Below are 13,208 nucleotides of genomic sequence, written 5' to 3'. Positions count from 1 at the left end.
CGCGAACGTACTGCGGACTCCTCCCTGGCTGGGCAGGCAGCAATGCAGCCGTGCCTCAGTTGCCTCCTCAGTCGAGACGAGTCACAGAACTCGGGGAACTTCTCGAGCCGTGCCGCGCCGTAAACATTAACGCTAACGTTAACGTTAACGCTAACGTCGCTGCTGCCAGCCCATATGTTGGAGGAGAGGAGTTGAAGAGGAGCTTTTGCCCACGTTGCAAGTGTTTGTTGTAAACGATACCCAGGACTCTGGCCGCGAGGGAGCAGTGCAGTGCAGTGGCGGCGGCGGCGCAGCTGGGGAGGTTTTTTTTCTCAGTATTTTTTTCCGCTTTTTTGCTGCTTTATTTTTGTTGTTGCTGCTGGCAGCGTCAGCCACCCCGCTGAAGCTGAAGCTGAGGCAGTGGCAGAGACTGAAGCCGGCAAATGCCTAAGTGCAGAAAGTAGGTGAGGCAAGGCAGCAGCAGGCTGCCACATGAGGCGAAGCGAGACAGCGAGGCAGACGAGAAGAGGCAGGCAGAGCAAAGCAGAGCAGAGCAGAGAGTGTTTACCTCAGCTTAGGGCTCTGTCAGCCAGTCTGGGCTCTCTTCTATACAGCCTATGCCGTGCCACAAAACATGAATGAGTTGTGAAGCAAATGAAGTGCCACACAGCTCGGAACTCATGCAACGTGCACCGTACTCATTGCACAACCCGCAGCGTATTTAAATATAGCAGAGCAGCAGCATAACAGAGGAGCAGCAGTGGCAGCAGCAGCAGTGGCAGTGGCAAGTGCAACGCATGCAGTAGTCGGCGAGCGTGGAAAGCGTCTGCCACATCCGCAGCAGCGACGCCAGCAGCGAGGCCGGCGCAGACCAACGCGCAGACAGGACAGGACGGGCGGCAGACAGCAGCGTTCACAGGCTATCATGTCACCGCCGCCGTCCTCATTTGTCTGTTTGCTGTGTATCTATATACACTCTGTGGAAGGGTACGCTGACTACGGTCGGAAGCTGGCAACTTGCAGAAGGGTTAAAGATGAAGATACCAAAGCTGAGCGATGGGAACCTTCAGAATAGGGTTATTTATAGTGAGAGCGCGTTAGAATATTTGCGAACTTCTACTTATGCAAAATCAATCTCAATCTTACGAATGGAACCCTGCAAGAGTGTATTCCCAGATCCGACCTTTGGAGCTGTTCCATTTGCTGTGCTTTATTTTAATTTCTTTTTTTGTGTGAGACAGACAGGGAGACAGGGACTGTCCGACAGACAGACAGAGCGACTGGCTGGCTGGCAAGTTGGATGGCTGGCTGGCTGGCAGTTTAGTTTCGACTGAGCCTGGGCATATTTTGTGCCTCATCATCTCGGCCGCTGAGGATGACACATGCGAATGACTGCAAACAAAAATCTGTGGGGCGCAGGAGTTGATGTTCGTGCCTGTGCCTGTGCCAGCCGCTACTGATGCTTGGCTGTTGTTGCCACTGATGATATTGTTGCTGTCATCAGCAACATTTTGCCGTGCAGCAGCGGAGGAACTTTCTAGTGGTGTACCCCCTTCCTGGTGGTGAGAGGTGGCTGCACACAGAGAGACAGCAAATGCTGATGCAGCTGAATAAAGGGTTACTGACAGGGCCGACCTTGGTGCGGGCGGGGGAGTTGGTCCCAGGACGCCCAGCAGGCTCAATCAACAAATTACCAGATCGTTGGGTGTTAATAATGCCACGGAAATGATTTGATTCGGATTTGTAGATGGCAAATTTAAATTACTTCCCCATAATTGTTGAATTACTAAAATTGGAGCTTTCATTTGATGCACATATTGTGTGTTAGTCATAGCCATGCATCACTGTTGCGTATATGCCAAAAAAAAACGAGAAGGGACGTGTGAGACGCTTCTTACGCGTCACAACTTTTATACCCGGCACTCAGTACTACATCTGCACCTTAGCGGTTATTTTACATTTTTCTTCATCTGTCATCTACACCAACAACACTACTCACGCCAACACGCTCCTTTTGCTCGCCACCCTCCCCTAGAGCAACACACTGCAGCGTCAGGGCAGAAACGCGGCAGAGACGCGGCAGAGTGGCGGCAGTAGCAGAGACGTGCCAGAGACAGAGGCCACAAACTGCGCGAAGCAGAGTGTGAATGAGAGAATGTGTAAACAACAAATATAAGCTGCGGGACGGGGTGGGTTTAGCCACTGCAAATTAATTTCTTCATTGTGGCTATAATAATGATCCAATCGTTTCCCAATTTGGTGATCTGATAGATATGGTCATTCCCTACGGAATGGCGTTTTTAGTTTTCTGTTATCTTCAAAATTGTAGATTTGGGAGGTTTTCGCCCTTTTGCGGGGGCGGAAAGGGGCGGGGCTCATTTTTGAAATACACTGGTTTCAGTGTGAGCATACAGCAGTCTGGTGCCAAAATTTGGTGGCTCTAGCTCTTATAGTCTCTGAGAACTAGCCGACAAACAAGACGGACGGACGGACGGACGGACGGACGGACAGACAGACATGGCTCAATCGACTCGGCTATTGATGCTGATCAAGAATATATATACTTTATGGGGTCGGAAACGTTTCCTTCTGTGCGTTACATACAACCGTTATCCGCACAAATACAATATACCTTATTTACTCTTCGAGTACCGGGTATAAAGAGATGTTAGCAAAGAATAGAAAAACTTTAATCAAAAAGAAAATTACACAACAAAGGCACCCCCTACACTTTGAAACGGAAGGGGAGTAGAGTAAGTCTGAGTCGGGAACTGAGGCTGAGACCGAGACAGAGGCTGAGGCTGAATTAGGGGCTGTGTGGGAGAGTTTGGTCTGCTTATGGGCTGGCCGGGGCACGTACTTGCGGTGGCATGCACATAATGAGAGCTGGCTTCGGCATAAACGTGCCATAAACAGTGGCACACACCCACACCCAGACAGTCTCTGTCGCTTGCCCACACCTCCCCATAAATATTCCATGTGGCATGCGTTGACAAAGCTTCGGCTTTGGCTTCGACAGCGGCATCTGGAGCATGAGAGAGCATATCATATAGGTAAAGTTTTCCATGTGGGAGATACTCGGACGAGTAGATATATATTTCCATGCTGCACTGACGAACCGAGCGGAGAGGCTTCAACTTTTATCGGTCCTGTTGTGATAGTTGACTCGCTGCTAAGCCTATTAAGGCGCTTGAGTCGCCCAACAAGCCAACGACTTTTGCACCAACCAGGTTTCGCTGCCACATGCCACATGCTCCATGCCGCAGCCCCTGCTCCTTCTTCTGATTTTGGGTGGCAGGCACTGCTTTTTGCATTTTGCATTTTGCTTTTCGTTGCAACAAATGATAGGCCCCACAGGGGAGCTAAGCTCTCGTTGGGTCTCTGGCTGCGGCTCCGGCTGCGGCTGCGTCTGTTCCTATGGCTCCTGCTGGTGCTCCTGCTGTTAATTATGGGCAGGTTGAGGCGGACACGGACACGGCACTGAGACAGAGGACGTTGCTCGTTAGTGACGCTCCACATCTCTGTCTGTCTCTCTTTCACTCTCCCTCCCTCTCTCTCTTTCTCTCTCCATATCTATGTCTCTGTCTCACTGGCTCTTTCTGTATCCGCTCTGGCTGCAATTTTCTCAAGAAGCCGCACTTAAATGGCTTCCCCATGCGGGTGCAAACAAAAGCTGCCACACACATGTCTACATTTCTCTTTACTCCTCTCAATCCTCTTGCCCCGCCTCTCTCCTTCTCTCACCATTTCTTTGCGACAGTTAAAAAAAGAAAATATGGCTAAAATCGCTGCTGCAAGACGGCTGAAGTGGTGGTTGAATTTGTTTTTTGTGTTTTTTCTGTTTTTGTGTCTTGCGACGTGCAAATGGAAAAAGAGTTGCAAATTTTTGCTGCCTGCCTATGTCGCCGCTGCTGCTGTCGTTGCCTCTGCCGTTGCTGCCACTGTTCTGCGCAACACATGCGCCATTATGCAATTGATTTTTCTTCGTTTTTTTGTGGCAGTTTCTGTTGCAGGTTTTATTTGTGTTGCATTGTTTGCTGGCTAACGCCCTGCCTATCCTGGCCGGGCCAAGTACTTGGCTTAAAGCTAAGCTGTGCTCACCTACGGCTGCTGGCACAAAGGTCATTCAACCTGAGTGAGACTAATTTGCTGGTGCCCCGGCAGGTGTGCCTAATTAAGCAGATCCCTTTCACCAGAAGCCCTCAAACTAAAGCCAAAAAGTATGCAAAACCCAGCTGCAGGCGTTGAAAGGCCAGCCGAGGCTTACACACACAGAAAGGTGTCTAAAATGACGCTTTATATGCGCTGAAACAAGTGGAAAGAATAAACTGAAGGCATACAAACAGCGAGGCACACACACTGCACACTGCATACTGCATATTGCACACAGCACAGAGCAGAGGGCACCGTGCATCTGCACTTGCATCTGCAATGCACGTGCTCTATCTCATTGGAGGTTGCAAGCAATGCAAAGCGCAGCTCATAACCCTGAATGCCATGCCCTGAGACAGCAATGAATGCAAACGGTCTGGCGGGGGGGCAGAGCATAAAGACAGACAGCGCACAGACGTACCCACACTCCGTCGCACACTCTGCACCAGATTGCGTACACGCAGCGTTGGCCACTTACAAACTTCCCATCTCTCTCTCTCTACCTTTCTCCCTCTGTGTGTGTGTGTGTGTGTGTGACATGCTGTGATAAGCCACCGCATCTCCAACTGCATCTGTATTTGCATCTCCATCTCTGACAGTGGAATTGGAGGCCATGCCGCGTTTTATGCGTGTGCCCCGGCCCAGCTCAGCTTCCTGCTTTCTCATGCTGCTGCTGCTGCTGCCCCTCATTGTGAATGTCAAGTGTTGGCAGTTGGCTTGGCAAGATGTTTTGTGCGACGCCGGGGCAACATCAGACACAACGACAACGACAACAACAACAACGGGAATGACTACGCCAGCAACATTTGCTGTGTCAAGTGGCAGTCAAGTGCATTTAACATGGCGCGTCTTTGATTGACGTTGGCCCGCGTGGCTCTACCAGGATCAAATGTGCATAGGAGATGTCAACCAGCAGGCAATTGCCAGGAATCGGCCCTGAGACAGAGTGCACATCTCAAAGCAAACCAGAAAAATGACAGCGACAGCAAATAAAAAGTAAAGCTAACCTTCCTCACCCCTCAAAGATGATACACTTATTGTGCGAGGAGTTTCTTAGCCCGCTAATTCATCGACATAGCTGCTGGGCTGTTTTGGGTCAATCAATCACTGGGTTCATTGGCTATTCATGAATACATTTGCATGTGCTTAGCGACGATTGTGTGTGAAATTATGGGCAATAATACTGCCATGATTGGGACCATCAAATGGAGTTGCAACACAAGACAAAATACAGTCGCGTCTTCTGTTGAATAAACCAAAAGATACAGTAATTAAACTCGCATTTTATGGTATAAACAAATCACGTAATATCATATCATGCCACAAATGAACATTCATGCATCGACTGGGGGTTCACCACACAATCAAGACCTCACCCGCTATCCCAAAGCGAAAGAAACACCGAGGAAATCGGTAAACATTCATGTGAATTTTAATGGCTGGCAATACTAGACCGTGTGGCACGTCATTTGCCAAACACGTGTACATACGATGAGAGCATCTTTGTATCATATACTTTTACTTTTCCCCGGTCCACTCGCTACACAGAAAGCCACAAAATCATGCAAAGCAAATTTAATTAAATTAAACGCAGCCGAACCGAACCGACCCGAACACAGCTCCACTGAAGTGGGTAAGAGCGGAAAGGAAAGGTTTTCATGGCCCATAAGAAACGATAAACAAAACGAAACGCAGCTCTAAAATAAAGCGAAGAAAGAGTTGTGGCACTTTAATTATGGCACAAATTTTGCGTGAGTGATAGTCAAATGATGCCCCAAGCAAACGAACGCTCAAGCGGCACTAGAAAACATATAAACAAACAGGAAACAAAGACCAGCATCTCGAATCGAATCGCTATATACCCTAACTTTTAAAGGGTATAAACAAAGATTGGTTTTATGATCAATCATCAATCCAAGGGCATATCTATGAACTATATTTGGTATGTGGCAAGTTGTATTTTTTACCCCATTTATCTTAGCTTTCCTTAACCACAAACCACGTTTTGAATGAAACCAAAATACCCTTTGCTCTGCCCTTTTAATGAGCAAATGGAGACGCAGAGACAAATCGTTTACCAAAAGGGAAAAAGAAATTATGAAATGTTCAAACTGTTGCAACGAATCAAAGCCAGTTGGAGAAACAAGTTTTCGAGTGATCTTCTTCGCGCGTCCAGCGGCGTCCAACTGCTTGTTGGCTGCTGCCTGCCCTGCCACAACTCATTTAGCTGCGAGTCGGCGAACCGCAAACAACACGACAAACTGCTCCAAAAAGTGCCATTCCAAGATGTCTAACAATCTGTGGCTGTTACTGTCGCTGGTAATCAACTTATCCCCGAATATAATCGTTTAATGTGCCTCACCAATACAATATTTTCTCCCTTATAGTTGGCCCTGGCCGGAACGGTGAGATCGCAGGAATATCACTACCAGCGCCCCCAAGTACCCTTCAGCGAGGTGTCAGCGCGTCGTCAGCAGCCTGTCAAATATGTGGTCCAAACTCTGGGGCCCAACAGTCGCACCTATGACCTGGAATCCCACCTGGCGCCGGCCATCTATGAGAACCACCAGACTGTGCATGTGAGGGGACAGAGGGGACAGCAGAGTAAGCTCGGATATGGATACCAGAGCGCACAACAGCAGTTGCTTGTACAGCCGCAACAATACGTGGCACCGCAGCAACAATTGCACGTGCAGCAGCAGCAGCAATTTGTGGCACCGCAGCAGCAAGTGCAGTATCTGGCACCGCAGCGGGTGCAGCAGCCACAGCTGCAGTATTCGACCAATGCAAATCCATTGCTGGGCAGCGGTAGCTATCAGCAATACTCCTCAGCCGTGGCAGCTCCTCTGAACACGCTGGCATTGGCTCCCCCCGCACCTCCACTCAGCTACTACCAGCCTCAGACTCAACCTCAGACTCAGGTTCAAGCTCAGCCACAGACTCAACTTCAAGGCCAATACGGAGTGCCACAGCAGCAGAGCCTGGCGCCACAGCGACTCTACTTTGCCAACCCACATCCCTATGCCATGGTAAGGCTCCCCTCGGGGCAGCAGGTGTTGGATGCTGGTCATGGCTCCGGCGTGCCGCCCACAGCGGTGCTGAACACGCTCCTCACCAGCACGGGTCTCACCGAACCAGAGCCGAGAAAGGGCAACCAGGTGGCCCAGTCGGAGAGCGCGTCGCTCGATGGCTACGACTACAAGCAGACGATTCCCGGTGACACCAGGGAGTACCAGCGTTACGTGACCAACTGCCAGCCCAACGGACAGTGCCAACAGCAGATCCTCAGTCCGGGCCAAGTGGATCCGGGACACAGGCAGCTGCTGCAGGACATACGCGCCGTGGCCCATGCTCATATCGAGGGCTGCACCAAGAGTCCCGTTGTCTATGTGCCCCCAGGTGCCTTGATGAATGCTCAAGGGCAGCTTAGGCCCAGGAATAGGCGCACCTATGAGCGCCGGGAGGAGCTGATCGACAGGCATCCCTTCAACTAAAGGGGCTAGTCCACACTCGAATTTAGTTTTATTAAGTGTTATTGTTTGTCGGAGATTTTTCAATGTAAATACAACCGATTCCATGATTTGTTTAAACAGCCCAAAGGTAGACAATGCTCTGGGGGGATCGCCAGCTGATTGAGAAATGTTATTGATCAACCGGTTCGGTTGGCTGTTGCCTCATCTCTGTCTCTTTTGCTTTAAAATATTTGATTGCGAATGAATGTCTGTCGTATGTTAATCACCCATAAAAAAATGAACAGTGGCTCAATGCACTGTGCGAAATTGTGGCAGATCATTTGGCCACTAAATATGTTAATGGGCATGAGAAAAACGTAGTGTAGAAAAACTGCGACACGATTTATGATCATTAAATTAACAAAAATTGGCAACCTTTAAAATAATATTACCAATAAAACCCATCAACATTTTTTTTTAAATTTGAAAATAGAATTTTATCTGATAAATGAGGTTCGGGCAAATGATTTTCCAGACATCAGACCAGCATCAAAAAGTTCTGGATCAGTGAACATGAAAATTAAAAGTAGATTAATACGAAAAGTAATTGATTTTTAGTTATAGTTGGATATAGAGAACGACGTCAGTTGGGGCTAGATCATTCCGGAATCAAAATGCGGGTTCATTCTGGTGTTTGGATGCTGCCATTTATTCTTGCATATTGTGTGAAGCAGGTAACCTCTTTAGCATCGAAACATTTGCCTGTAATTGTAGTATTGTGCATCGCCAGATCTATTCCGGGTTCGAGTTTACCAACATCAAGTGCACCTCCAATGACAAAAAGTTCTTCGAGTTTGAATACTGCTACATCAAGGCTGTGAATCGGAGCTACAAGTACATGTCCCTGAAGGCCCTCATGCATGAGAAACCCTATACCGATGCATCGGTAAGTTACTTGATGTATCCTAGCTGCCCAAGGTTTATAGTGCTCATATCCTACATCTGTTCTTAGGCAAATCTGCAGGTTTTAAGGCGCTTCAAGGGCTACATACCGATCACCATGAACGTCACCTTCAATGTGTGCAAGTATATGGAAAAGAAAAACAATCAGAATCCTATGGTGAAGTTTTTTGATATGGTGATAAAGAGCTACTCAAATGTCTACCACAAGTGTCCGTACGATGTGAGTTCTGTGATCTACTTATCCTAACTCTGAGAAGATATTTGATGAGACATTCCTTGCAGCATGACATTTTGGTGGAAAAGGTTCCCACACAGTTTGTGAACTCACACTTTACGGATGTTATACCCCTTCCCAGGGGCGACTATGCCTTTTACAGCACTTGGTTTACCAGTGGCATCAAGCGGGGAACTCTTTGGGTTTACGGAACTCTGTCCTAAGTTCAGAACATCACAATATTCCATACACTCACCCTGAATAAAGTTAGCAGCACTGAGAAAAGTCCGACACATATTTTGATAATTATAACAGAGCATGAATAAATTTGCAATGTTTTCGGCATTGATTTCTCTGTTTCAGTCAAATTGTGAAACATTTTTCAGTCCAAGTATGCTAATCAAATCGGTAAAGCAAGAAGAGAAGCACAGTCAAACCGGTTTCTCTCAGTGTTTCTCACTGGACTGTGGCATAATACGAGTAATATCCAAGATTTCATAATCGGTTCTAAGGGCAAGCCATCATTAGCCAGCAGAGAACAGAATCCCAAGTTAGTCAGTCCGTGGACCCCGAAGCGAGACAAACACAATCCAGCGATGAAGACGAGTTTGCTGTCAACTCTACTGGTAATACGGAATACCGAACACAGAACTCGTTTCCCTCAATGACAATGACGTCAAATGCTAAACCGTTCTCGTGTCCCATAGATGGTGGTGCTAGGTGTGATGTTGGCCCACGCTGCCATCAACCCACAATCTGGCTATCCGGACGAGAGACCAGGTGAGGAGCTCCAGCAGCTGACAGAGGAGCCGCATCCCAGGGAGCAACGTCTCAAGGAACGTGCGGGCGGAGTGGTGGTGAAGCCTGCCCAGCGGCGACAGCTGTCCTCACGCCGCAATTGCAGCAACAAAGGCGGGAGTCCGAAGGCAGAGGCTGCTGCTCTGGCCAGATACCATGCGGCGCGTCCCCCGCCGCGTCGCCTGTCGAGGCACAAGGAAGTCCAGGTGGACAGTGAGTTCTTTGAGCCCTCGCCGGAACGAGTCGAGGAGCTGAAGCGCATTCTGCTCGACCAGCAATAAAATGAAATGCTCCAGGAAATTCCTCGTGTTTGATTTGTTGTTCCTCGGGTCGGATTTGGTCATTAAGCGGATTGCTAATGGCAGGGGCAATTAGACAAATTGTGCAAGTCCATTAGATGCTTGCGAAATCCCAAAAACCAAAGACTTGTGCACCTCCGAAGCGTCAAATACTCTATAAATATCGTAGCAGCTAGTTCTGTTGGATCTACTTAAATATGATTGAGATCTTCTGCGTGCCAAGTGTTGCAACCGCTTCATACTACCCGCTTTAAGGAGATAACAAAACTTGCTCTGACCGCATTCCTCTTTCGAGACGCAGCCAAAATTGGCAAAAAACCAAATGCAGTTTACAATAAATAAATAATTTATTTTGGCGCTTAACAAACAGAAAAACAAAAAACACAGCAACAAACTCATAAACACTCGAGCCATAAAAGTGGCCCTCGATTCTGATTCAGATTTCAATTCCAATTCCGATGCAGAGCCATCAATCTAGGCATCGTTTTTGTACTTCTTGTTCTCGCCGGGATTGAGGCTGTAGAGATCGTAGTCGAACTGATCCCACTCCTGGTAGTCGCCTCCACGGGGCTGGGTGCTGCCCTTCTTCAGCTTGAGCAGACTCTTCTTCTCACGTCCAATGTCCACCGATGGCACATGCTGGCGGATGCGAATCTCATCCGCCGAAAGGGGCTGTGGTGGCCTGACGGGTGTGCTGGCCAAAAACTGGGACTCATCCATGCCCAAGTCGGCGCCGGGGCTCACCTGGGCCTCGTAGAAGTTGGCAAAGTTCTGCAGCTGCATCGAGGCTGCCGGATTGTGATCATAGTAGTCGGGCATGATGAGGTTATAGTTTCCTGTCAGTGTCATGGGCTCCTGTGGTCTGGGGGCATAGGCGAAGCTGGAGAGACTCGCCGCGGGTCTGAGATCTCCGCGTCGACTGTAACGGGGCAGGGCTTCGGTGAGGGTCAGGAGCAGGGCCAGGCAGCAGCTGCCAAGCATTATCTGAGGGAATAGATACGTCAGATTCTGTCTGGACATGGAAATGTCTGTGTTTGCTTACCATTTGCGTGGGATTTGTGATGTTCATTGTTAGCTAATTGAGACTTGAGTTGTTGGAGAAATTATATAATTTTAACAATCTCTTAATATTGGTTATTAAAATGGCTTTGCACTTCTGTTTGTTTTGCTGCTGGTTTTATGTCCAGTCAATGTTCCTGCGGGGCTGTGCTTAATTCGAGCTCTTAAACCTGTCTAATGTTCTGAGCTCGGCGATTTTGTATTTAAAGCAAATTTCAGGCGAAAGCCGAAAGCCGAAAGAATTTCATTTCGTTTGATTTGTTTTGTTTGGATTGTGATACGTGCGACACCCATATCTCCCGAATCCGGTTTCGAAACTTTTGATTTCCAGCAGAGCGTCAAGCGAATCCGCTGCCCCCGACTGGGAGATTCTGTCACTTGGAGTGAGTGACACACGCTGCGACGTCAGTGCAGGTCAGGCACATTTCTCCCTCGCTGGAGACAAGAGCAGCAGCAGCAGCAGCAGCACAGGTCAGGCACATCTCCAGCGAGAATGGGGTGGAGAAGCTGCAGCTGCAGGAGACGTAACGGGGGTGTACAGGTCCAGTGATTGCGTCAACAAAAGAAATGCAAATTCCAGAACAGACAGACGTTTTCGCTTCTGGATTCCATTTCATCGACTGGACTGGACTATGGGACGGGAGCCCTTGTTTTGACACACATTTGATTGGGGCTGATTCATGGGCATCCGCTGGAGTGTGTGGGGCAATTAATCCACATTAAACGCTAATAAAAATATTAATTGCCCTGCCATTGTACCAGTGAACTTTGGTTGCCCGTGTTGGGCCTGCGTCGTGTGTAATTAAGCAGACGATTTGGGCATGGACATGTTAATCGGCATTTTATAAATTTGCACATCAATCATCCCGCTTTATTGGCTTCCAATGATCTGACATTTCAATTTCTGTCTTTCGATTGTCAATCGAGCAACTGATAATCCTGTGCAGGTTCAATAACATGCCTTCCTTCCCCCTTCAGGGAAATTCCAAGCCTTACCTCAGCTGCTCTCAGTCGGAGACGAGATAAGATCGTCCCCAGTCAGATTGAGATCCAAACTGGTAGCGGGGATAAGCCCGAAACCAAAATTGGAACACACATTAAAGTTGGGACTTTTAATTGAGGCCTTTTAACGATCACTTAAGTTACGACTGGGGGAAATCTAAGTCAGCCCAGTAGCTGGAGAACTCTCCCAAATTAAACCCATCAAAGATATTAGAGTTTGAGTGCAAGTGGTTCAGTTTCAAAGCTTCTGAAATTTATGTGTTAATTTCCAGTGCAGACAAATCTTCGAATTCCGACTTTTGCTGCTAATAAGGTTTTTCCCTTTTAAACTCCCTTCCCACTTGGTATTTCGAAACATTTTAAATGCGAAAAACCTCTCATAAATCAACCACAAATTCCACAAAATCTCAAATGTTCTCGCATACTCCTATCTAGTCTTTTTTTTGTGCTGCCAAAAGGCCGTATCTTTTGCTCATTTGAAATTGTTTGACTGGTCAAGAATTTGATCATGATTATTAGACCCATAAATCAAGTCTCTCCACGAGAAAGATGAATGCCAGAAGAGACAAATTTGGGTAAATATTTAAGGCTTACGTTGGGTTTAACCAGACCTTATTTACAGCTTTAAATCAGAAGTTTTATTTCCCGCTGTTCAGAAATAAATTACGAGTTTAATGAAATGTCGATGGGAGTATGAAAAAGCAGGCTGCCACCCCCTCAGTAAATATGAAGGAATAAATAATATTAGTGTCGCGGGAAAACCCACTGTCATCGCTCCCTGCCCACCGCATACCGTTCTCCAGATACTTTTGGAATTTCTCGCATTTTTTTGGCATTTGGGAAAAATTTCCCAAAGCCAGAACTCATTTGGCATTGTTTTAAGCACTTACTCGAACATTTCGTTTCGTTTCGTTTAATTTGTTTGTGATTTGTATTTTGCATATGGATATTTACAACTTTAATTGCTTTATTTTTTGTTCACATTTTTGTGCTGCTTTATTTTTATATATTTCGTGTATACTTTTTCGTGTTTTCCCTTTTGTGTGTAAATTGGCCCGTTTTTAATTTTTGGTTGTTTTGGGGGGTTTTTTTCACATGTTTTTCGAGATCAAAGACATGTTTTGGAGCAGGCAGAGAAAATAAATGTTTTGTATTTGCTGGGAATTTACGTCGGAATACAATCCGAAAGAGATACATGTGAGGGGATAGCGGGAGAGCGACAGCGACAGCGAGAGAGAGACTGAGCTTCAACAATTTATACTTTTGCTTAAGCCTGGCATAAAATTTCAA

General features: G+C 47.3%; 4 protein-coding genes across 4 annotated transcripts; 3 read left to right on the top strand and 1 right to left on the bottom strand.

The window, feature by feature from the left end:
- Positions 1–6,257: 6,257 nt before the first annotated feature.
- On the top strand, positions 6,258–7,768 carry LOC117896021 (ataxin-2 homolog). Its single transcript, XM_034804028.1, has 3 exons — positions 6,258–6,450; positions 6,519–6,797; positions 6,846–7,768. The coding sequence occupies exons 1-3, from the start codon at positions 6,418–6,420 to the stop codon at positions 7,623–7,625; spliced, it is 1,092 nt and encodes a 363-aa protein (XP_034659919.1). The 5' UTR covers positions 6,258–6,417; the 3' UTR covers positions 7,626–7,768.
- Positions 7,769–8,180: 412 nt separating this feature from the next.
- Positions 8,181–8,984, top strand: LOC117896020. The gene is made up of 4 exons (XM_034804027.1): positions 8,181–8,317; positions 8,374–8,529; positions 8,596–8,766; positions 8,829–8,984. The coding sequence occupies exons 1-4, from the start codon at positions 8,258–8,260 to the stop codon at positions 8,982–8,984; spliced, it is 543 nt and encodes a 180-aa protein (XP_034659918.1). The 5' UTR covers positions 8,181–8,257.
- A 268-nt stretch (positions 8,985–9,252) lies between these two features.
- LOC117897372 lies at positions 9,253–9,858 on the top strand. Its single transcript, XM_034806170.1, has 2 exons — positions 9,253–9,386; positions 9,468–9,858. The coding sequence occupies exons 1-2, from the start codon at positions 9,357–9,359 to the stop codon at positions 9,837–9,839; spliced, it is 402 nt and encodes a 133-aa protein (XP_034662061.1). The 5' UTR covers positions 9,253–9,356; the 3' UTR covers positions 9,840–9,858.
- A 332-nt stretch (positions 9,859–10,190) lies between these two features.
- On the bottom strand, positions 10,191–11,097 carry LOC117897371. The gene is made up of 2 exons (XM_034806169.1): positions 10,900–11,097; positions 10,191–10,841 (listed from the first exon to the last, which is right to left on the bottom strand). The coding sequence occupies exons 1-2, from the start codon at positions 10,924–10,926 to the stop codon at positions 10,332–10,334; spliced, it is 537 nt and encodes a 178-aa protein (XP_034662060.1). The 5' UTR covers positions 10,927–11,097; the 3' UTR covers positions 10,191–10,331.
- Between the last annotated feature and the right edge of the window lie 2,111 nt (positions 11,098–13,208).

This window comes from Drosophila subobscura, chromosome O (assembly GCF_008121235.1).
Source record: "Drosophila subobscura isolate 14011-0131.10 chromosome O, UCBerk_Dsub_1.0, whole genome shotgun sequence".
In the NCBI taxonomy this organism is placed as follows: Eukaryota; Metazoa; Arthropoda; class Insecta; order Diptera; family Drosophilidae; genus Drosophila; species Drosophila subobscura.
The sequence above is the reverse complement of the archived record's forward strand: the minus strand, read 5'-3'. Positions and strand labels throughout refer to the sequence as shown.